The sequence below is a fragment of the Ranitomeya imitator genome, chromosome 10 (assembly GCF_032444005.1).
Source record: "Ranitomeya imitator isolate aRanImi1 chromosome 10, aRanImi1.pri, whole genome shotgun sequence".
NCBI lineage: Eukaryota > Metazoa > Chordata > Amphibia > Anura > Dendrobatidae > Ranitomeya > Ranitomeya imitator.
In genome coordinates, this window is record NC_091291.1 from 72,454,236 (window position 1) to 72,477,278 (window position 23,043).

At 49.5% G+C, this 23,043-nt stretch overlaps 1 protein-coding gene across 1 annotated transcript in view; it reads left to right on the top strand.

Moving 5' to 3' along the window:
* Positions 1-20,238: 20,238 nt before the first annotated feature.
* DPAGT1 (dolichyl-phosphate N-acetylglucosaminephosphotransferase 1) overlaps positions 20,239-23,043 on the top strand; it is a 59,960-nt gene continuing 57,155 nt past the window's right edge. Inside the window, exon 1 of the mRNA XM_069742617.1 lies at positions 20,239-20,463. Coding sequence (XP_069598718.1) covers positions 20,318-20,463 — 146 coding nt within the window. The 5' untranslated portion in view covers positions 20,239-20,317. The remainder of the gene's footprint in view (positions 20,464-23,043) is intronic.

Below are 23,043 nucleotides of genomic sequence, written 5' to 3' on the forward strand. Positions count from 1 at the left end.
TTCTCTTACCCTTGGAAAAATAAAAAATTGGGGGCGAAAAGATAATTTATGTGAAAAAATATGATTTTTTTATTTTTACGGTTCTGCATTATAAACTTCTGTGAAGCACTGGGTGGGTCAAAGTGCTCACCACACCTCTAGATAAGTTCCTTAGGGGGTCTACTTTCCAAAATGGTGTCACTTGTGGGGGGTTTCAATGTTTAGGCACATCAGTGGCTTTCCAAACGCAACATGGCATCCCATCTCAATTCCTGTCAATTTTGCATTGAAAAGTCAAACGGCGCTCCTTCCCTTCCGAGCTCTCCCATCCGCCCAAACAGTGGTTTACCCCCACATATGGGATATCAGCTTACTCAGGACAAATTGTACAACAACTATTGGGGTCCAATTTCTTCTCTTACCCTTAGAAAAATAAAAAATTGGGGGCGAAAAGATAATTTTTGTGAAAAAATATGATTTTTTATTTTTACGGTTCTACATTATAAACTTCTGTGAAGCACTGGGTGGGTCAAAGTGCTCACCACACCTCTAGATAAGTTCCTTAGGGGGTCTACTTTCCAAAATGGTGTCACTTGTGGGGGGTTTCAATGTTTAGGCACATCAGGGGCTCTCCAAACGAAACATGGCGTCCCATCTCAATTTCTGTCAATTTTGCATTGAAAAGTCAAATGGCGCTCCTTCGCTTCCGAGCTGTGCCATGCGCCCAAACAGTGGTTTACCCCCACATGTGGGGTATTGGCGTACTCAGGACAAATTGTACAACAATGATTGCGGTCCATTTTCTCCTGTTACCCTTGGTAAAATAAAACAAATTGGAGCTGAATTAAATTTTTTGTGAAAAAAAGTTAAATGTTCATTTTTATTTAAACATTCAAAAAATTCCTGTGAAGCACCAGAAGGGTTAATAAACTTCTTGAATGTGGTTTTAAGCACCTTGAGGGGTGTAGTTTTTAGAATGGTGTTACACTTGGGTATTTTCTATCATATAGACCCCTCAAAATGACTTCAAATGAGATGTGGTCCCTAAAAAAAAATGGTGTTGTAGAAATGAGAAATTGCTGGTCAACTTTTCACCCTTATAACTCCCTAACAAAAAAAAATTTTGGTTCCAAAATTGTGCTGATGTAAAGTAGACATGTGGGAAATGTTACTTATTAAGTATTTTGTGTGACATATCTCTGTGATTTAATTGCATAAAAATTCAAAGTTGGAAAATTGCGAAATTTTCATAATTTTCGCCAAATTTCCGTTTTTTTCACAAATAAACGCAGGTACTATCAAAGAATTTTTACCATTGTCATGAAGTACAATATGTCACGAGAAAACAATGTCAGATTCACTGGGATCCGTTGAAGCGTTCCAGAGTTATAACCTCATAAAGGGACAGTGGTCAGAATTGTAAAAATTGGCCCGGTCATTAACGTGCAAACCACCCTTGGGGGTAAAGGGGTTAATAACAAACAAAAAAACCAACAAATAATAATGTTCAGTTATGCACTCAATACTTGGTCAGGAATCCTTTGGCAGAAATGACTGCTTCAATGCGGCGTGGCATGGAGGCAATCAGCCTGTGACACTGCTGAGATGTTATGGAGGCCCAGGATGCTTCAATAGCGGCCTTAAGCTCATCCAGAGTGTTGGGTCTTGCGTCTCAACTTTCTCTTCACAATATCCCACAGATTCTCTATGGGGTTCAGGTCAGGAGAGTTGGCAGGCCAATTGAGCACAGTAATACCATGGTCAGTAAACCATTTACCAGTGGTTTTGGCACTGTGAGCAGGTGCCAGGTCGTGCTGAAAAATGAAATCTTCATCTCCATAAAGCATTTCAGCCGATGGAAGCATGAAGTGCTCCAAAATCTCCTGATAGCTAGCTGCATTGACCCTGCCCTTGATGAAACACAGTGGACCAACACCAGCAGCTGACATGGCACCCCACACCATCACTGACTGTGGGTACTTGACACTGGACTTCAGGCATTTTGGCATTTCCTTCTCCCCAGTCTTCCTCCAGACTCTGGCACCTTGATTTCCGAATGACATGCAAAATTAGCTTTCATCAGAAAAAAGTACTTGGGACCACTTAGCAACAGTCCAGTGCTGCTTCTCTGTAGCTCAAAAGTGGCTTTACCTGGGGAATGCGGCACCTGTAGCCCATTTCCTGCACACGCCTGTGCACGGTGGCTCTGGATGTTTCCACACCAGACTCAGTCCACTGCTTCCTCAGGTTCCCCAAGGTCTGGAATCGGTCCTTCTCCACAATCTTCCTCAGGGTCCGGTCTCCTCTTCTCGTTGTACAGCGTTTTCTGCCACATTGTTTCCTTCCAACAGACTTACCATTGAGGTGCCTTGATACAGCACTCTGGGAACAGCCTATTTGTTGAGAAATTTCTTTCTGGGTCTTACCCTCTTGCTTGAGGGTGTCAATGATGGCCTTCTTGACATCTGTCAGGTCGCTAGTCTTACCCATGATGGGGGTTTTGAGTAATGAACCAGGCAGGGAGTTTATAAAAGCCTCAGGTATCTTTTGCATGTGTTTAGAGTTAATTAGTTGATTCAGAAGATTAGGGTAATAGGTCGTTTAGAGAACCTTTTCTTGATATGCTAATTTATTGAGACAGGTTTTTTGGGTTATCAGGAGTTGTATGCCAAAATCATCAGTATTAAAACTATAAAAGACCTGACAAATTTCAGTTGGTGGATAATGAATCTATAATATATGAAAGTTTAATTGTAATCATTACATTATGGTAAATAATGAAATTTAACACTATATGCTAATTTTTTGAGAAGGACCTGTATATCTTCCAGCCACATTCTGCCACTTACATTGTGTAGTGTGATACACTGGGCCTGAGTTTTGGTTCAGTCCCCCCCCCCCCCCCCCAAAAAAAAAAGGGAGATTTAAATTCTCAACAAGTTTATATACACCTTCTACCTTGTTTTACAGTACCATATAACGGTTGTTATTTTGGTTAGATTTTTCCAAAAATGAGGAAGTCTGGTGGAAAAGGCCGTGGGCGGTCGTTGCCAGCTGGTACTGATGGTGGTGGTGGTGCATCTGGTGGTAGTGGGAAAAGCAAAATAGCACCAAAGGCTCGAGGTGTTGAGCCAGCGTCATCGTCTGGCTACACAAGGCCTCAAAGGCTCCCTTATCTGGGAGTAGGAAAACAGCTTTTAAAGCCGGAACAGCAGGAAAAAGTTTTGGCTTTCCTTGCTGACTCAGCCTCTAGCTCTTTCGCCTCCTCTTCAGAAGGTTCGAAATATAAAAGCAGCGAGTTGTCAGTGGATGCTCCTGGTCAGGAACAAGTCGCTTCCTTGTGTCCTTCACCCAAAACCAAAAGTGAGGGATGCGGCAGGCGACACTACAGGTTACTCCATGGAGTTCTTTGCACATACCGGGCCTGGGTTAGAGAGGGAAATTGTTAAAATCCCATTACAAGATAAATCGGACATGGAGTGCACAGATGCATAGCCACAGCTAGATTATTATGCTGTTCCATTGACTCAGATCACTACATTGCCCTCGCAGTGTACTGTTATGAAAGGCAATTCAGTATCACAATGGACATGGAGGTCAGAGCACATACAGTGATCTGACAATAACCCAAAATAATAGAACGAGCTCTGAGACGTGGGAACTCTGCAGACCGCAATACCTGATCCTCTCCAAACACAACTAGAGGCAGCCGTGGATTGCGCCTAACGCTCCCTATGCAACTCGGCACAGCCTGAGAAACTAACTAGCCTGAAGATAGAAAAAATAAGCCTACCTTGCCTCAGAGAAATACCCCAAAGGAAAAGGCAGCCCCCCACATATAATGACTGTGAGTAAGATGAAAAGACAAACGTAGGGATGAAATAGATTCAGCAAAGTGAGGCCCGATATTCTAGACAGAACGAGGATAGTAAAGATAACTTTGCGGTCTACACAAAACCCTAAAGAAAACCACGCAAAGGGGCAAAAAGAACCTCCGTACCGAACTAACGGCACGGAGGTACACCCTTTGCGTCCCAGAGCTTCCAGCAAAACAAATAGACAAGCTGGACAGAAAAAATAGCAACAAATAGCAAAGAAGCACTTAGCTATGCAGAGCAGCAGGCCACAGGAATGATCCAGAGAAACACAAGTCCAACACTGGAACATTGACAGGAAGCATGAATCAAAGCATTAGGTGGGGTTAAGTAGAGAAGCACCTAACGACCTCACCAGATCACCTGAGGAAGGAAACTCAGAAGCAGCAGTACCAGTTTCCTCCACAAACGGAAGCTCCCAGAGAGAATCAGCCGAAGTACCCCTTGTGACCACAGGAGGGAGCTCTGCCACAGAATTCACAACAGTACCCCCCCCTTGAGGAGGGGTCACCGAACCCTCACCAGAGCCCCCAGGCCGACCAGGATGAGCCACATGAAAGGCACGAACAAGATCGGGAGCATGGACATCAGAGGCAAAAACCCAGGAATTATCCTCCTGAGCATAACCCTTCCATTTAACCAGATACTGGAGTTTCCGTCTTGAAACACGAGAATCCAAAATCTTCTCCACAATATACTCCAATTCCCCCTCCACCAAAACCGGGGCAGGAGGGTCAACAGATGGAACCATAGGTGCCACGTATCTCCGCAACAATGACCTATGGAAGACGTTATGTATGAAAAAAGAATCTGGGAGGGTCAGACGAAAAGACACAGGATTAATAACCTCAGAAATCCTATAAGGACCAATGAAACGAGGTTTAAACTTCGGAGAGGAAACCTTCATAGGAATATGACGAGAAGATAACCAAACCAGATCCCCAACACGAAGTCGGGGACCCACACGGCGTCTGCGATTAGAGAAACGTTGAGCCTTCTCCTGGGACAAGGTCAAATTGTCCACTACATGAGTCCAAATCTGCTGCAATCTGTCCACTACAGTATCCACACCAGGACAGTCCGAAGACTCAACCTGTCCTGAAGAGAAACGAGGATGGAACCCAGAATTGCAGAAAAATGGCGAAACCAAGGTAGCCGAGCTGGCCCGATTATTAAGGGCGAACTCAGCCAAAGGCAAAAAGGACACCCAGTCATCCTGATCGGCAGAAACAAAGCATCTCAGATAGGTTTCCAAGGTCTGATTGGTTCGTTCGGTCTGGCCATTAGTCTGAGGATGAAAAGCCGAGGAAAAAGACAAGTCAATGCCCATCCTACCACAAAAGGCTCGCCAAAACCTCGAAACAAACTGGGAACCTCTGTCAGAAACGATATTCTCTGGAATGCCATGCAAACAAACCACATGCTGGAAGAACAATGGCACCAAATCAGAGGAGGAAGGCAACTTGGACAAGGGTACCAGATGGACCATCTTAGAAAAGCGATCACAGACCACCCAAATGACTGACATCTTTTGAGAGATGGGAAGATCTGAAATAAAATCCATAGAGATATGTGTCCAAGGTCTCTTCGGGACCGGCAAGGGCAAAAGCAACCCACTGGCACGAGAACAGCAGGGCTTAGCCCGAGCACAAATCCCACAGGACTGCACAAAAGAACGCACATCCCGCGACAGAGATGGCCACCAAAAGGATCTAGCCACTAACTCTCTGGTACCAAAGATTCCAGGATGACCAGCCAACACCGAACAATGAACCTCAGAGATCACTTTATTTGTCCACCTATCCGGGACAAACAGTTTCTCCGCTGGACAACGATCAGGTTTATTAGCCTGAAATTTTTGCAGCACCCGCCGCAAATCAGGGGAGATGGCAGACACAATTACTCCTTCCTTGAGGATACCCGCCGGCTCAGATAAACCCGGAGAGTCGGGCACAAAACTCCTAGACAGAGCATCCGCCTTCACATTTTTAGAGCCCGGAAGGTACGAAATCACAAAGTCAAAACGGGCGAAAAACAGCGACCAACGAGCCTGTCTAGGATTCAAACGCTTAGCAGACTCGAGATAAGTCAGGTTCTTATGATCAGTCAATACCACCACGCGATGCTTAGCTCCTTCAAGCCAATGACGCCACTCCTCGAATGCCCACTTCATGGCCAGCAACTCTCGGTTGCCCACATCATAATTCCGCTCAGCAGGCGAAAACTTCCTGGAAAAAAAAGCGCATGGTTTCATCACTGAACAATCAGAACCTCTCTGCGACAAAACAGCCCCTGCTCCAATCTCAGAAGCATCAACCTCGACCTGGAACGGAAGAGAAACATCAGGTTGACACAACACAGGGGCAGAAGAAAAACGACGCTTCAACTCTTCAAAAGCTTCCACAGCAGCAGAAGACCAATTGACCAAATCAGCACCCTTCTTGGTCAAATCGGTCAATGGTTTGGCAATACTAGAAAAATTGCAGATGAAGCGACGATAAAAATTAGCAAAGCCCAGGAACTTTTGCAGACTTTTCAGAGATGTCGGCTGAGTCCAATCATGGATGGCTTGGACCTTAACAGGATCCATCTCGATAGTAGAAGGGGAAAAGATGAACCCTAAAAATGAAACCTTCTGCACACCAAAGAGACACTTTGATCCCTTCACAAACAAAGAATTAGCACGCAGGACCTGAAAAACCGTTCTGACCTGTTTCACATGAGACTCCCAATCATCCGAGAAGATGAAAATGTCATCCAAGTACACAATCAGGAATTTATCCAGGTACTCTCGGAAGATGTCATGCATAAAGGACTGAAACACTGATGGAGCATTGGCAAGTCCGAATGGCATCACTAGATACTCAAAATGACCCTCGGGCGTATTAAATGCAGTTTTCCATTCATCGCCTCGCCTGATTCGCACCAGATTATACGCACCACGAAGATCAATCTTGGTGAACCAACTAGCCCCCTTAATCCGAGCAAACAAATCAGATAACAAAGGCAAGGGGTACTGAAATTTAACAGTAATCTTATTAAGAAGGCGATAATCTATACAAGGTCTCAGCAAACCATCCTTTTTGGCTACAAAAAAGAACCCTGCTCCTAATGGCGACGATGACGGGCGAATATGCCCCTTCTCCAGGGATTCCTTCACATAACTGCGCATAGCGGTGTGCTCAGGCACGGATAAATTAAACAGTCGACCTTTTGGGAATTTACCACCAGGAATCAAATTGATTGCACAATCACAATCCCTATGCGGAGGTAGGGCATCGGACTTGGGCTCATCAAATACATCCCGGTAATCAGACAAGAACTCTGGAACCTCAGAAGGGGTGGATGACGAAATTGACAAAAATGGAACATCACCATGTACCCCCTGACAACCCCAGCTGGACACCGACATGGATTTCCAATCCAATACTGGATTATGGGCTTGTAGCCATGGCAACCCCAACACGACCACATCATGCAGATTATGCAACACCAGAAAGCGAATATCCTCTGTTGTGAGTTCTGTTTTTGGGCTCCCTCTGGTGGTTACTGATGGTACTGGGTGACTTGTGTTCTCTGCGGTCTCTGGTGTCCACCTGTTCCATCAGGTTATGGGAGTTTCCTATTTAACCTGGCTTTTTTGTCATTTCCTCGCCGGCTATCAATGTAATCAGCGTGTCTTTTTACCTCTGCTACCTGCGTCTGTTATCTTCAGGACAAGCTAAGTTTTGATTTTCTTGTTCCACGTTTTGCTTAATTTTTGTCTTAGTCCAGCTTGCAGATATGTGATTCCTTGCTGCTGGTTGCTCTAGTGGGCTGAAATTACTCCTCATGTTCCATGAGTTGGCACATGAGTTCAAGTAATTTCAGGATGGTTTTTTTAAGGGTTTTTCGCTGACCGCGCAGTTCACTTTTGTATCCTCTGCTATCTAGCTTTAGCGGACCTCATTTTTGCTGATTCTATTTTCATAACTACGTATGTGCTTTCCTCTCATTTCACCGTTATTACATGTGGGGGGCTGCTATTTCTGTGGGGTGTTTCTCTGGAGGCAAGTGAGGTCTGTGTTTCTTCTAATAGGGGAAGTTAATCCTTCGGCTGGCGCAAGACGTCTAGGAATCATCGTAGGCACGTTCCCCGGCTACTGCTAGTTGTGTGTTTAGGTTCAGGATCGCGGTCAGCTCAGGTTCCATCACCCTAGAGCTTGTTTTGTATTTGTGCTTGTCCTTTTGTGATCCCCTGCCATTGGGATCATGACAGTATAGCCGGCCATAAAAAAAAATTGGTCATCGTTTTGGCTGAAGTAGGAGGAAAAGTAGTCTGAGGAAGGTTTTTTTTTTTTTTTTCCCTCCTCTGTGTTTGCTGCCTAGCCGTAATTGCAGCTGGGCTGCTTCTTTCCTCCTCTTAATCCTTGAATGGCTCTGACCTCAGCTGTTTATCATGGACGTCCAGAGTTTGGCTTCCAGCCTGAATAATCTTGCTGCTAAGGTTCAAAATATACAAGATTTTGTTGTACATACTCCTATGTCTGAACCTAGAATTCCTATCCCAGAGTTTTTTTCTGGAGATAGATCTAGTTTTCTGAATTTTAGGAACAATTGCAAGTTGTTTCTTTCCTTGAAATCTCGCTCCTCTGGAGACCCTGCTCAGCAGGTCAAGATTGTTATATCTTTCCTGCGGGGTGACCCTCAGAATTGGGCATTTGCATTGGCACCAGGGGATCCTGTGTTGCTCAATGTGGATGCGTTTTTTCTGGCATTGGGTTTGCTCTATGAGGAACCTGACCTAGAGATTCAGGCTGAAAAAGCTTTATTGGCTCTCTCTCAGAGGCAAGATGAAGCAGAAATATATTGTCAGAAATTTCGGAAATGGTCGGTACTTACTTACTTAATTCAGAGATGGCCTTTCTGAGGCCATTAAAGATGTTATGGTGGGGTTCCCGGCGCCTACAGGTCTGAATGAGTCCATGACTATGGCTATTCAGATTGATCGGCGTTTACGGGAGCACAAACCTGTACACCATTTGGCGGTGTCTTCTGAACAGGCACCTGAGATAATGCAATGTGATAGAATTCAGTCCAGAAGTGAACGGCAAAATTATAGGCGGAAAAATGGATTGTGTTTTTATTGTGGTGATTCAGCTCATGTTATATCAGCATGCTCTAAACGCACAAAAAAGGTTGATAAGTCTGTTTCCATTGGTACTTTACAGTCTAAGTTCATTCTGTCTGTGACTCTGATTTGTTCATTATCATCCATTTCCGTCGATGCCTATGTGGATTCAGGCGCTGCCCTGAGTCTTATGGATTGGTCATTTGCCAATCGCTGTGGGTTTAGTCTGGAACCTCTGGAAGTTCCTATTCCTTTGAAAGGAATTGACTCTACACCTTTGGCTATGAATAAACCTCAGTACTGGACACAAGTGACCATGCGTATGACTCCCGTTCATCAGGAGGTGATTCGCTTCCTGGTACTGTATAATTTACATGATGTCTTAGTGCTTGGTCTGCCATGGTTACAAACTCATAACCCAGTCCTGGACTGGAAAACAATGTCTGTGTTAAGCTGGGGATGTCAGGGGGTTCATGATGATGCATCTCCGATTTCTATCGCTTCATCTACTCCTTCTGAGGTTCCGGTATTTTTGTCTGATTATCGGGAGGTTTTTGAGGAGCCTAAGCTCAGTTCGCTTCCTCCTCACAGGGATTGCGATTGTGCTATAGATTTGATTCCTGGCAGTAAATTCCCTAAAGGTTGTTTGTTCAATCTGTCAGTGCCAGAGCATACTGCTATGCGGAATTATGTTAAGGAGTCCTTGGAAAAGGGACATATCCGTCCATCTTCGTCCCCTTTGGGAGCAGGTTTTTTTTTTCGTGGCCAAAAAAGATGGTTCCTTGAGGCCTTGCATAGATTATCGTCTTTTGAATAAGATTACAGTCAAATATCAGTATCCTTTGCCATTGTTGACTGATTTGTTCGCTCGCATTAAGGGGGCTAAATGGTTCACTAAGATTGATCTTCAGGGTGCGTATAATCTTGTGCGGATAAGGCAGGGTGATGAGTGGAAAACCGCATTTAATACGCTTGAGGGCCATTTCGAGTATTTGGTGATGCCTTTTGGACTTTCTAATGCTCCTTCTGTCTACCAGTCTTTTATGCATGATATTTTCCGTGAATATCTGGATAAATATATTATCGTGTATTTGGATGATGTTTTGGTTTTTTCTGATGACTGGGAGTCTCATGTTCAGCAGGTCAGGAAGGTGTTTCAGGTCCTGCGGGCAAATTCTTTGTTTGTAAAGGGTTCTAAATGTCTCTTTGGAGTCCAGAAGATTTCTTTTTTGGGGTATATTTTTTCCCCTTCTACTATTGAGATGGATCCCGTCAAGGTTCAGGCTATTTGTGACTGGACGCAGCCTACATCTCTTAAGAGTCTACAGAAGTTCTTGGGCTTTGCTAATTTTTATCGTCGCTTCATAACTAATTTTTCTAGTGTTGTTAAGCCTTTGACGGATTTGACTAAGAAGGGTGCTGATGTTACTGATTGGTCTCCTGCGGCTGTGGAGGCCTTTCAGGAACTTAAGCGCCGGTTTTCTTCTGCTCCTGTGTTGCGTCAGCCAGATACGTCGCTTCCTTTTCAGGTTGAGGTTGATGCTTCCGAGATCGGAGCGGGGGCGGTTTTGTCACAGAGAAGCTCCGATGGCTCAGTGATGAAGCCATGTGCGTTCTTTTCTAGAAAATTTTCGCCCGCTGAACGGAATTATGATGTTGGTAATCGGAAGCTTTTGGCCATGAAGTGGGCATTTGAGGAGTGGCGTCATTGGCTTGAGGGTGCTAGACATCGTGTGGTGGTCTTGACTGATCACAAAAATCTGATGTACCTTGAGTCTGCCAAGCGTCTGAATCCTAGACAGGCTCGTTGGTCACTGTTTTTCTCCCGTTTCAATTTTGTGGTTTCATACCTGCCAGGTTCAAAGAATGTGAAGGCGGATGCTCTTTCTAGGAGTTTTGTGCCTGACTCCCCTGGAAATTCTGAACCCACTGGTATCCTTAGGGATGGGGTGATTTTGTTGGCTGTCTCCCCAGACTTGCGACGTGCTTTGCAGGAGTTTCAGGCGGATAAACCTGATCGTTGTCCGCCGGAAAGACTGTTTGTTCCGGATAATTGGACCAGTAGAGTCATCTCCGAGGTCCATTCTTCTGTGTTGGCAGGTCATCCTGGAATATTTGGTACTAGAGACTTGGTGGCCAGGTCTTTTTGGTGGCCTTCCTTGTCGAGGGATGTGCGTTCTTTCGTGCAGTCTTGTGGAGTTTGCGCTCGAGCTAAGCCTTGCTGTTCTCGGGCCAGTGGATTGTTGTCACCTTTGCCTATCCCGAAGAGGCCTTGGACGCACATTTCCATGGACTTTATTTCGGATCTCCCTGTCTCTCAAAAAATGTCCGTCATATGGGTTGTGTGTGACCGCTTTTCTAAGATGGTTCATCTGGTACCCTTGCCTAAGTTACCTTCCTCCTCTGAGTTGGTCCCTCTGTTTCTTCAAAATGTGGTCCGTTTGCATGGCATTCCGGAGAACATCGTTTCTGACAGGGGATCCCAGTTTGTGTCTAGATTTTGGCGGACGTTCTGTGTTAAGATGGGCATTGATTTGTCCTTTTCGTCTGCATTCCATCCCCAGACGAATGGCCAGACGGAACGAACTAATCAGACTTTAGAAACTTATTTAAGGTGTTTTGTTTCTGCTGATCAAGATGACTGGGTTACCTTTTTGCCGCTTGCCGAGTTTGCCCTTAATAATCGGGCTAGTTCTGCTACCTTGGTTTCTCCTTTCTTTTGTAATTCGGGGTTTCATCCTCGTTTTTCCTCTGGTCAGGTGGAGCCTTCTGATTGTCCTGGAGTGGACATGGTGGTGGATAGGTTGCATCAGATTTGGAGTCATGTGGTGGACAATTTGAAGATGTCCCAGGAGAGGGCTCAGCAGTTTGCCAATCGCCGTTGCCGCGTGGGTCCTCGACTTCTTGTTGGGGACTTGGTGTGGTTGTCTTCTCGTTTTGTTCCTATGAAGGTCTCTTCTCCTAAGTTCAAGCCTCGGTTCATCGGTCCCTATAGGATCTTGGAAATTCTTAACCCTGTGTCGTTTCGTTTGGATCTCCCGGCATCGTTTGCTATTCATAATGTGTTCCATCGGTCATTGTTGCGGAAGTATGAGGTACCTGTTGTTCCTTCGCTTGAGCCTCCTGCTCCGGTGCTGGTGGAGGGTGAATTGGAGTATGTTGTGGAGAAGATCTTGGATTCTCGTGTTTCCAGACGGAAACTCCAGTATTTGGTCAAGTGGAAGGGTTATGGTCAGGAGTATAATTCTTGGGTGGTTGCCTCTGATGTTCATGCTGCCGATTTGGTCCGTGCTTTTCATAGGGCTCATCCTGGTCGCCCTGGTGGTTCTCGTGAGGGTTCGGTGACCCCTCCTCAAGGGGGGGGTACTGTTGTGAGTTCTGTTTTTGGGCTCCCTCTGGTGGTTACTGATGGTACTGGGTGACTTGTGTTCTCTGCGGTCTCTGGTGTCCACCTGTTCCATCAGGTTATGGGAGTTTCCTATTTAACCTGGCTTTTTTGTCATTTCCTCGCCGGCTATCAATGTAATCAGCGTGTCTTTTTACCTCTGCTACCTGCGTCTGTTATCTTCAGGACAAGCTAAGTTTTGATTTTCCTGTTCCACGTTTTGCTTAATTTTTGTCTTAGTCCAGCTTGCAGATATGTGATTCCTTGCTGCTGGTTGCTCTAGTGGGCTGAAATTACTCCTCATGTTCCATGAGTTGGCACATGAGTTCAAGTAATTTCAGGATGGTTTTTTGAAGGGTTTTTTCGCTGACCGCGAAAGTTCACTTTTGTATCCTCTGCTATCTAGCTTTAGCGGGCCTCATTTTTGCTGATTCTATTTTCATAACTACGTATGTGCTTTCCTCTCATTTCACCGTTATTACATGTGGGGGGCTGCTATTTCTGTGGGGTGTTTCTCTGGAGGCAAGTGAGGTCTGTGTTTCTTCTAATAGGGGAAGTTAATCCTTCGGCTGGCGCGAGACGTCTAGGAATCATCGTAGGCACGTTCCCCGGCTACTGCTAGTTGTGTGTTTAGGTTCAGGATCGCGGTCAGCTTAGGTTCCATCACCCTAGAGCTTGTTTTGTTTTTGTGCTTGTCCTTTTGTGATCCCCTGACATTGGGATCATGACAATCCTCCTGATGTGCAGGAGCCATGCACATGGTCAGCTGGGTCCAGTATTGAGGCTTATTCTTGGCCAAAGGCGTAGCATCAATACCTCTCAATGGAATAGGACACTGCAAGGGCTCCAAGAAAGACCCACAACGCTTAGCATATTCCAAGTCCATCAAATTCAGAGCAGCGCCTGAATCCACAAACGCCATGACAGAATATGATGACAAAGAGCAGATCAAGGTAACGGACAGAAGAAATTTTGACTGTACCGTACCAATGGTGGCAGACCTAGCGAACCGCTTAGTGCGCTTAGGACAATCAGAGATAGCATGAGTGGAATAACCACAGTAGAAACACAGCCCATTCAGACGTCTGTGTTCTTGCCGTTCAACTCTGGTCAAAGTCCTATCGCACTGCATAGGCTCAGGTTTAAGTTCAGGTAATACCGCCAAATGGTGCACAGATTTACGCTCACGCAAGCGTCGACCGATCTGAATAGCCAAAGACATGGACTCATTCAAACCAGCAGGCATAGGAAATCCCACCATGACATCCTTAAGGGCTTCAGAGAGACCCTTTCTGAACATAGCTGCCAGCGCAGATTCATTCCATTGAGTGAGCACTGACCATTTTCTAAATTTCTGGCAATATACCTCTATCTCATCCTGACCCTGACAAAGAGCCAGCAAATTCTTTTCTGCCTGATCCACTGAATTAGGCTCATCGTACAGCAATCCGAGCGCCAGGAAAAACGCATTGATATTACTTAATGCAGGATCTCCTGGCGCAAGAGAAAATGCCCAGTCCTGAGGGTTGCCACGCAAAAAAGAAATAATAATCAAAACCTGTTGAACTGGATCACCAGAGGAACGAGGTTTCAAGGCCAGAAATAACTTACAATTATTTTTGAAACTCAGAAACTTAGTTCTATCTCCAAAAAACAAATCAGGAATAGGAATTCTTGGTTCTAACATAGATTTCTGATCAATAGTGTCTTGAATATTTTGTACTCTTGCCGAGAGCTGATCCACAAATGAAGACAGGCTTCTAATGTCCATCGCTACACCTGTGTACTGAACCACCCAAATGTCTAGGGGAAAAAAAAGACAAAACACAAAGCCAAGAAAAAAAAATGGTCTCAGAACTTCTTTTTTCCCTCTATTGAGAATCATTAGTACTTTTGGCTTCCTGTACTGTTATGAAAGGTAATTCAGTATCACAATGGACATGGAGGTCAGAGCACATACAGTGATCTGACAATAACCCAAAATAATAGAACGAGCTCTGAGACGTGGGAACTCTGCAGACCGCAATACCTGATCCTCTCCAAACACAACTAGAGGCAGCCGTGGATTGCGCCTAACGCTCCCTATGCAACTCGGCACAGCCTGAGAAACTAACTAGCCTGAAGATAGAAAAAATAAGCCTACCTTGCCTCAGAGAAATACCCCAAAGGAAAAGGCAGCCCCCCAAATATAATGACTGTGAGTAAGATGAAAAGACAAACGTAGGGATGAAATAGATTCAGCAAAGTGAGGCCCGATATTCTAGACAGAATGAGGATAGGAAAGATAACTTTGCGGTCTACACAAAACCCTAAAGAAAACCACGCAAAGGGGCAAAAAGACCCTCCGTACCGAACTAACGGCACGGAGGTACACCCTTTGCGTCCCAGAGCTTCCAGCAAAACAAATAGACAAGCTGGACAGAAAAAATAGCAACAAATAGCAAAGAAGCACTTAGCTATGCAGAGCAGCAGGCCACAGGAATGATCCAGAGAAACACAAGTCCAACACTGGAACATTGACAGGAAGCATGAATCAAAGCATTAGGTAGGGTTAAGTAGAGAAGCACCTAACGACCTCACCAGATCACCTGAGGAAGGAAACTCAGAAGCAGCAGTACCAGTTTCCTCCACAAACGGAAGCTCCCAGAGAGAATCAGCCGAAGTACCCCTTGTGACCACAGGAGGGAGCTCTGCCACAGAATTCACAACAGTGTACTGAGCCAGAATCTGACCCTGATGAGACTATGGTGCCCCGTCCTGAACGCTATAGCACATTACACGGTGACACAGAGGAAGGTGCACATGACATTGAAGAGGAGGTGATAGATGACCCAGTTGTTGACCCAGATTGGCAGCCATTGGGGGAAGACGGTGCCGCTGCCAGTAGCTCAGATGCGGTGGAGGATGATCCGCAGCAGCCATCTACATCGCAACAGCTTTCATCTCGCAGGCCTGTATCAGGCCAAAAATGTTTGTCAAAACCAAAACAGTTTTAGGACAGCGTGGCCATCCGGTGAAAGTAGCAAAGCGTGCAATGCCTGAAAAGGTATTCCATCGTAGGAAGAGTGCAGTGTGGCAATTTTTTAAACCAAGATCCAAATGATCAGTGCAAAGTTATCTGTAAGAAATGCTCTCTGCCTCACCTTGGAGCTGGCTGAGCTATTTAAGTCCTCTGCAGCCATTGGGCCAGTGTCAGCTATAGTTCATGCTGCACGGCTTGAGCTCCTGACCTGATCCCTGTTATTGTGTTCCTGTTTGCCTCTGACTGCCTACACCCGTTTATGACTTGTTCTGACCTCTAGCCTGTACCCCGACTCCGTCTCCGTCTCACGTTTTGGTTACCACGTTCCCGGTAGGTTCTGACGTCTTGCTTGTCCCCGACGATTCTCTGCTCGCCCCTTCTGTACCGCGCTGCTATCTCCGTGTATGACCGTGGCTTGTTTCATGTCCCTTTCATTACCTGTGACACCTGTGTTGTTGCTCAGTGTTGCTGCGCTGTGTGTGCAGCCTCCTTTCCTTATCCAGCACCCCCTGGTAGAGATTGCTCTATACTGCACTGCAGCAGCACATTACAGAAGGTAGTCAGAAACGCTACATTGCTTCCCTCACTGTAAGCCCACCGGTTAGGACACCACCACCAGCAAATGTGGAGGTATCGTCGCAAGGCCAAAGCAGTCAGGGAACCACAAGGTTCTTGGTAGGAAACACTGTAGGTAGGCCAACATCAAGAATACCATCACCAACCGTCTCTCAATCCGCCATGTCCACCACCACCCCCGCTAGTTCCACCATATGCAGCTCTCCAGTCCAGCTCACCCTACAAGAGACTCTCGTTAGGAAAAGAAAGTACTCATCCTCTCATCCGCGTACACAGGGTTTAAACGCCCACATTGCTATACTAATCTCGTTAGAGATGATGCCCTACCGGTTGGTTGAAAGCGAAGCTTTCAAAGCCCTGATGGCCTACGCAGTACCACGCTATGACCTACCCAGTCGACACATCTTTGCGAGAAAAGCGATCCCAGCCCTCCACCAGCATGTCAAAGACCGCATTGTCCATGCACTGAGGCAATCAGTCAGTGGAAAGGTGCACCTAACAACAGATGCAAGGACCAGTAGGCATGGCCAGGGACGTTACGTGTCCATCACGGCACACTGGGTTAATGTGGATGCAGGGTCCACAGGGGACAGCCATAGTGGGACAGTTCTGCCTAGCCCATGGTCTAGGAAACAGGTTGCTGTAGGCGTTCACCACCCCTCCTCCTCCTCCTCCAGAAGTGAAAGCTCATCCACAGAGCGCAGTCGCACGACCACTCCATTCGCAGCACACGAGGTATCCCATTATGGAACAGCTAGTGGTAAGCGTCAGCAGGCTGTGTTAGAAATGAAGTGTTTGGGCGACAACAGACACACCGCGGAAGTACTGGCCGAGTACTTGCAGCAAGAAACTCAGTCATGGCTGGGCAGTGTACATCTTGAGGCAGGCAGGGTAGTCAGTGATAACGGAAGAAATTTTATGGCTGCCATAGCCCTTTCAGAACTGAAACACATATCTTGCCTGGCTCACACCTTGAACCTGGTGGTGCAGTGCTTCCTGAAAAATTATCCGGGGTTACCAGCCCTGCTCCTGAAGGTGCGAAGACTTTGCTCGCACATCCGCCGGTCGCCCGTGCACTCCAGCCATATGCTGAACCATCAGCGATCGCTGAATCTTCCCCAGCACCGCCTAATAATTGACGTTGCAACTTGGTGGAACTCCACACAGCACATGCTTCAGAGACTGTGCGAACAGAGGCGTGCTGTAATGTATTTGTGGGAGGATACACATACACGGGCAGGCACTTGGATGGAAGACATGGAGTTGTCAGGTGTGCAGTGGTCGAAGCTACAAGACCTCTGTCAAGTCCTTCAGTGTTTTGAGGAATGCACACAGCTGGTAAGTGCAGACGACGCCATCATAAGCATGAGCATCCCACTAATGCATCTGCTGATGCAAAGTTTGACGCACATCAAGGAGCAGGCGTCTGCACCAGAGGAAGAGGGAAGCCTTAATGACAGTCAGCCATTGTCTGCTCAGGGAACTCTCCTGGACGAGGTGGCGGACGAACAGGAGGAGGAGGAGGATGATGGGGATGAATATTTATGGGAGGATGCTTCTCAGGGGGCAATAGAAACTGGTGGCGTTGCAAGGTCAGGTACAGGGTTTTTGCGGGCCAAAAGTGATGTTGATTTGCAAGAAAGTGATCCTCAACCCAGCACAAGCAGTGAATTTACACCTGGAACTTTGGCCCACATGGCAGAGCATGCCTTGCGTATCCTAAAAAGGGACCCCCGCATTATAAAAATGATGACCGATGACGATTACTGGTTGGCCCGCCTCCTGGATCCACGATATAAAGGAAAATTACAAAGTATCATGCCACATGAGAACCTTGAGCAAATATTGTCTACCAAACAAGCAACTCTTGTAGACCGTTTGGTTCAGGCATTCCCAGCACACAGCGGCGGTCATGGTTCTCACACGAACCGTAGGGGGCAACATGGCAGTGGAGTTAGAGGTGCACAAATCCGAAGTGGTGTTGGACAGAAGGGTTTTCTGACCAGGTTGTGGAGTGATTTCGCAATGACCGCAGACACGACAGGTACTGCAGCATCAATTCAAAGTGACAGGAGACAGCATTTGTCCAGTATGGTAACCAACTACTTTTCCTCCCTTTATTGATGTTCTCCCTCACAGGTCATTCCCATTTGAATACTGGGCATCTAAAATAGACACCTGGCCTGAATTGGCAGAATATGCATTACAGGAGGTCGCTTGCCCTGCTTCTAGTGTGCTATCAGAAAGAGTATTCAGTGCTGCTGGTTCAATGCTGACCGAAAAAAGGACACGTCTGGCTCCCCGAAATGTAGATGATCTAACCTTCATTAAAATGAACCAATCATGGATTTCAAATTATTTTGCCCCACCTTCTCCTGCTGACACGTAGTTTGCCTGAAAAATTGCTTGTATTTGGCCTCCTCTTACTGACTGCTCCAATTCCGCCATTTGCAGCTGCTGAATGTCCTCCATAGGCCATTTTTATACCTCCCTAAATGGGCTGACTCCCCCCACAGGGCCGTGGTCACCACTTGGCGCAAGTACCCGTGCGAGTGCCATTTGCCTGGACAGGTGGGTGTGCCCACTCTTGGGCGACGGCACTGGCACAGGGTCCCACATAGTACAATGAAGTGTCTCTGACGGTGGTGCACAACCAATGTGAGACACACTGTCGTAATATGAGGGGCCCTGTGCCAGTACCGCCGCCCACGAGAGAGTGTTCCCCCCAGCCTGAACAGTGCTCTACCACTTGCAATACTTACCTCTCCCTGCTCCACCACTGTGTAGTCTGTGCTGTTAAATCCTTCAATGGCACTGCCAATACAAATTTGTTGAAATGATAGATGATAGCTAAAATATACAGGGGCCCTGGCCTCCATTTAGACCAGTTTTGCGCCAACTACCACTGTCTGCTACTCAGCAGAGGAGCCCACCCCAGTACCTAGCTATGCCACCTCTTTATTTAGGAACAATTTTTTGGCAGACATTTAGCCCACTTCATTATTTTGGCCTCCTACTGTGTCAGCCACTTATTCCAGTTGTCCTCCACTGAACAAAGCAATGCTGCCTGTGTACTCCTGTTACCAATTTTGAACTACATTTAGCCTACTTACTTATTTGGGCCTACTAAGTCTGTGTGAGACTCTCATTACAGTTGTCCTCCGCTGAACAAAGCAGTGCCGCCTGTTTACTCCTGTTACCAATTTTGAACTGCATTTGGCCTACTTACAGATTTGGGCCTACTCTCTGTGTCAGCCACTCATTACAGTTGTCCTCCGCTGAACAAAACAATGCCCCCTGGTTAGTCCTGTTACCAATTTTGAACTGCATTTAGCCTACTTTCTTATTTGGGTCTATATCTGTGTTTCCTCCTCATCCTGCCCATTGGCCAGCCAGTGATAGATGAGTCTGCTGGTACATTGACCCAGACCACTACATTCCCCGTGCACTCTACACAGCCAGAATCTGACCCTGCTGAAAGTCAGGTTCCCCTTCCCGCATACTATACCACCTTACACGGGGACGTAGAGGAAGGTGCAGGTTCCTTCATCAGGTGGGGGGGGGATACTCGTTGGCACTGGCACAGGGCCCCTCATAGTTCGCAAAAGTGTCTCTGCCAGTGGGAGGCGCCCCCGCCGTGCAAACACACCGCTGTACTATGAGGGGCCCTGTGCCAGTGCCAACTAGTATGCCCCCCCCCCCTGCTTGCTCAGGATCACAGCACTTGCAAAGTTGAAATACTTACCTCTCCCTGCTCCACCGCCGTGACGTATTCCGCGTTTCCTGGGCCCACGAAAATCTTGAGCCAGCCCCTCCCCCCCCACAGCGTTAGCCAAATGACCCCGTTTTCAATGCCTAACTATTATAAGTAAATTAAGATTGACAAGCTTCAGGAACAAGAATGGATGTTTTTGCCATTAAAATGGGCAGTGTAGGTGTTTTCCTGGCCTCCACTCACTGCCGACTTTGATTCTCCATTGACTTGCATTGGGTTTCGTGTTTCGGCCGACCCCTGACTTTTCGCAATAATCGGCCGATTTCACCCGACCCGACTTTTGAGAAAGTCGGGTTTCGCGAAACCCGAATGGATCCTAAAAAAGTAAAAGTCGCTCAACTCTATACATCAGTAGTTCCCAGCATCCAGCTGTCTGTAGACGTACCTCCTCCCACCACCAGGCGGAGCTCTGCTCTGCTCCGAGGCTCTCCTGCTGCACCTTTAGCAACAGTTGTGTCACTTTAATTCAGAACACGCCCTTCCCTCTCGCCAGCCAATCAGAGTATGGAGCACGTGTCCACTGTCCACACTACAGCGGTGACAGCTCTGCGCTGGGGAAGCCGGAAGTGTTGTGGTGGAAGACAGTCCGGGGAAGATGCCGGCTATAGCGCTGTTGGTGAATGTGGCCCTCTCGCTGTTGGGCGGCCTGGCAACGGCGGCTCTGATCCCCGCCTTCCAGAATCACTTCATAGCTGCCAGACTGTGCGGGGTGGACCTGAACAAGCCGAGCAAGAAGGAAATGTGCGTGGGCGCGCTGCAGGACTGTGCGGTGCTGGAGGAGCAAGGGCCGGGACTGTGCGGTGCTGGAGGAGCAGGGGCCGGGACTGTGCGGTGCTGGAGGAGCAGGGCCGGGGACTGTGCGGTGCTGGAGGAGCAGGGCCGGGGACTGTGCGGTGCTGGAGGAGCAGGGACCGGGACTGTGCGGTGCTGGAGGAGCAGGGCCGGGGACTGTGCGGTGCTGGAGGAGCAGGGACCGGGACTGTGCGGTGCTGGAGGAGCAGGGACCGGGACTGTGCGGTGCTGGAGGAGCAGGGACCGGGACTGTGCGGTGCTGGAGGAGCAGGGACCGGGACTGTGCGGTGCTGGAGGAGCAGGGACCGGGACTGTGCGGTGCTGGAGGAGCAGGGACCGGGACTGTGCGGTGCTGGAGGAGCAGGGACCGGGACTGTGCGGTGCTGGAGGAGCAGGGACCGGGACTGTGCGGTGCTGGAGGAGCAGGGACCGGGACTGTGCGGTGCTGGAGGAGCAGGGACCGGGACTGTGCGGTGCTGGAGGAGCAGGGCCGGGGACTGTGCGGTGCTGGAGGAGCAGGGCCGGGGACTGTGCGGTGCTGGAGGAGCAGGGCCGGGGACTGTGCGGTGCTGGAGGAGCAGGGACCGGGACTGTGCGGTGCTGGAGGAGCAGGGACCGGGACTGTGCGGTGCTGGAGGAGCAGGGCCGGGGACTGTGCGGTGCTGGAGGAGCAGGGACCGGGACTGTGCGGTGCTGGAGGAGCAGGGACCGGGACTGTGCGGTGCTGGAGGAGCAGGGACCGGGACTGTGCGGTGCTGGAGGAGCAGGGCCGGGGACTGTGCGGTGCTGGAGGAGCAGGGCCGGGGACTGTGCGGTGCTGGAGGAGCAGGGCCGGGGACTGTGCGGTGCTGGAGGAGCAGGGACCGGGACTGTGCGGTGCTGGAGGAGCAGGGACCGGGACTGTGCGGTGCTGGAGGAGCAGGGACCGGGACTGTGCGGTGCTGGAGGAGCAGGGACCGGGACTGTGCGGTGCTGGAGGAGCAGGGACCGGGACTGTGCGGTGCTGGAGGAGCAGGGACCGGGACTGTGCGGTGCTGGAGGAGCAGGGCCGGGGACTGTGCGGTGCTGGAGGAGCAGGGCCGGGGACTGTGCGGTGCTGGAGGAGCAGGGACCGGGACTGTGCGGTGCTGGAGGAGCAGGGCCGGGGACTGTGCGGTGCTGGAGGAGCAGGGACCGGGACTGGGACTGTGCGGTGCTGGAGGAGCAGGGACCGGGACTGGGACTGTGCGGTGCTGGAGGAGCAGGGACCGGGACTGGGACTGTGCGGTGCTGGAGGAGCAGGGACCGGGACTGGGACTGTGCGGTGCTGGAGGAGCAGGGACCGGGACTGGGACTGTGCGGTGCTGGAGGAGCAGGGACCGGGACTGGGACTGTGCGGTGCTGGAGGAGCAGGGACCGGGACTGGGACTGTGCGGTGCTGGAGGAGCAGGGACCGGGACTGGGACTGTGCGGTGCTGGAGGAGCAGGGACCGGGACTGGGACTGTGCGGTGCTGGAGGAGCAGGGACCGGGACTGGGACTGTGCGGTGCTGGAGGAGCAGGGACCGGGACTGGGACTGTGCGGTGCTGGAGGAGCAGGGACCGGGACTGGGACTGTGCGGTGCTGGAGGAGCAGGGACCGGGACTGGGACTGTGCGGTGCTGGAGGAGCAGGGACCGGGACTGGGACTGTGCGGTGCTGGAGGAGCAGGGACCGGGACTGGGACTGTGCGGTGCTGGAGGAGCAGGGACCGGGACTGGGACTGTGCGGTGCTGGAGGAGCAGGGACCGGGACTGGGACTGTGCGGTGCTGGAGGAGCAGGGACCGGGACTGGGACTGTGCGGTGCTGGAGGAGCAGGGACCGGGACTGGGACTGTGCGGTGCTGGAGGAGCAGGGACCGGGACTGGGACTGTGCGGTGCTGGAGGAGCAGGGACCGGGACTGGGACTGTGCGGTGCTGGAGGAGCAGGGACCGGGACTGGGACTGTGCGGTGCTGGAGGAGCAGGGACCGGGACTGGGACTGTGCGGTGCTGGAGGAGCAGGGACCGGGACTGGGACTGTGCGGTGCTGGAGGAGCAGGGACCGGGACTGGGACTGTGCGGTGCTGGAGGAGCAGGGACCGGGACTGGGACTGTGCGGTGCTGGAGGAGCAGGGACCGGGACTGGGACTGTGCGGTGCTGGAGGAGCAGGGACCGGGACTGGGACTGTGCGGTGCTGGAGGAGCAGGGACCGGGACTGGGACTGTGCGGTGCTGGAGGAGCAGGGACCGGGACTGGGACTGTGCGGTGCTGGAGGAGCAGGGACCGGGACTGGGACTGTGCGGTGCTGGAGGAGCAGGGACCGGGACTGGGACTGTGCGGTGCTGGAGGAGCAGGGACCGGGACTGGGACTGTGCGGTGCTGGAGGAGCAGGGACCGGGACTGGGACTGTGCGGTGCTGGAGGAGCAGGGACCGGGACTGGGACTGTGCGGTGCTGGAGGAGCAGGGACCGGGACTGGGACTGTGCGGTGCTGGAGGAGCAGGGACCGGGACTGGGACTGTGCGGTGCT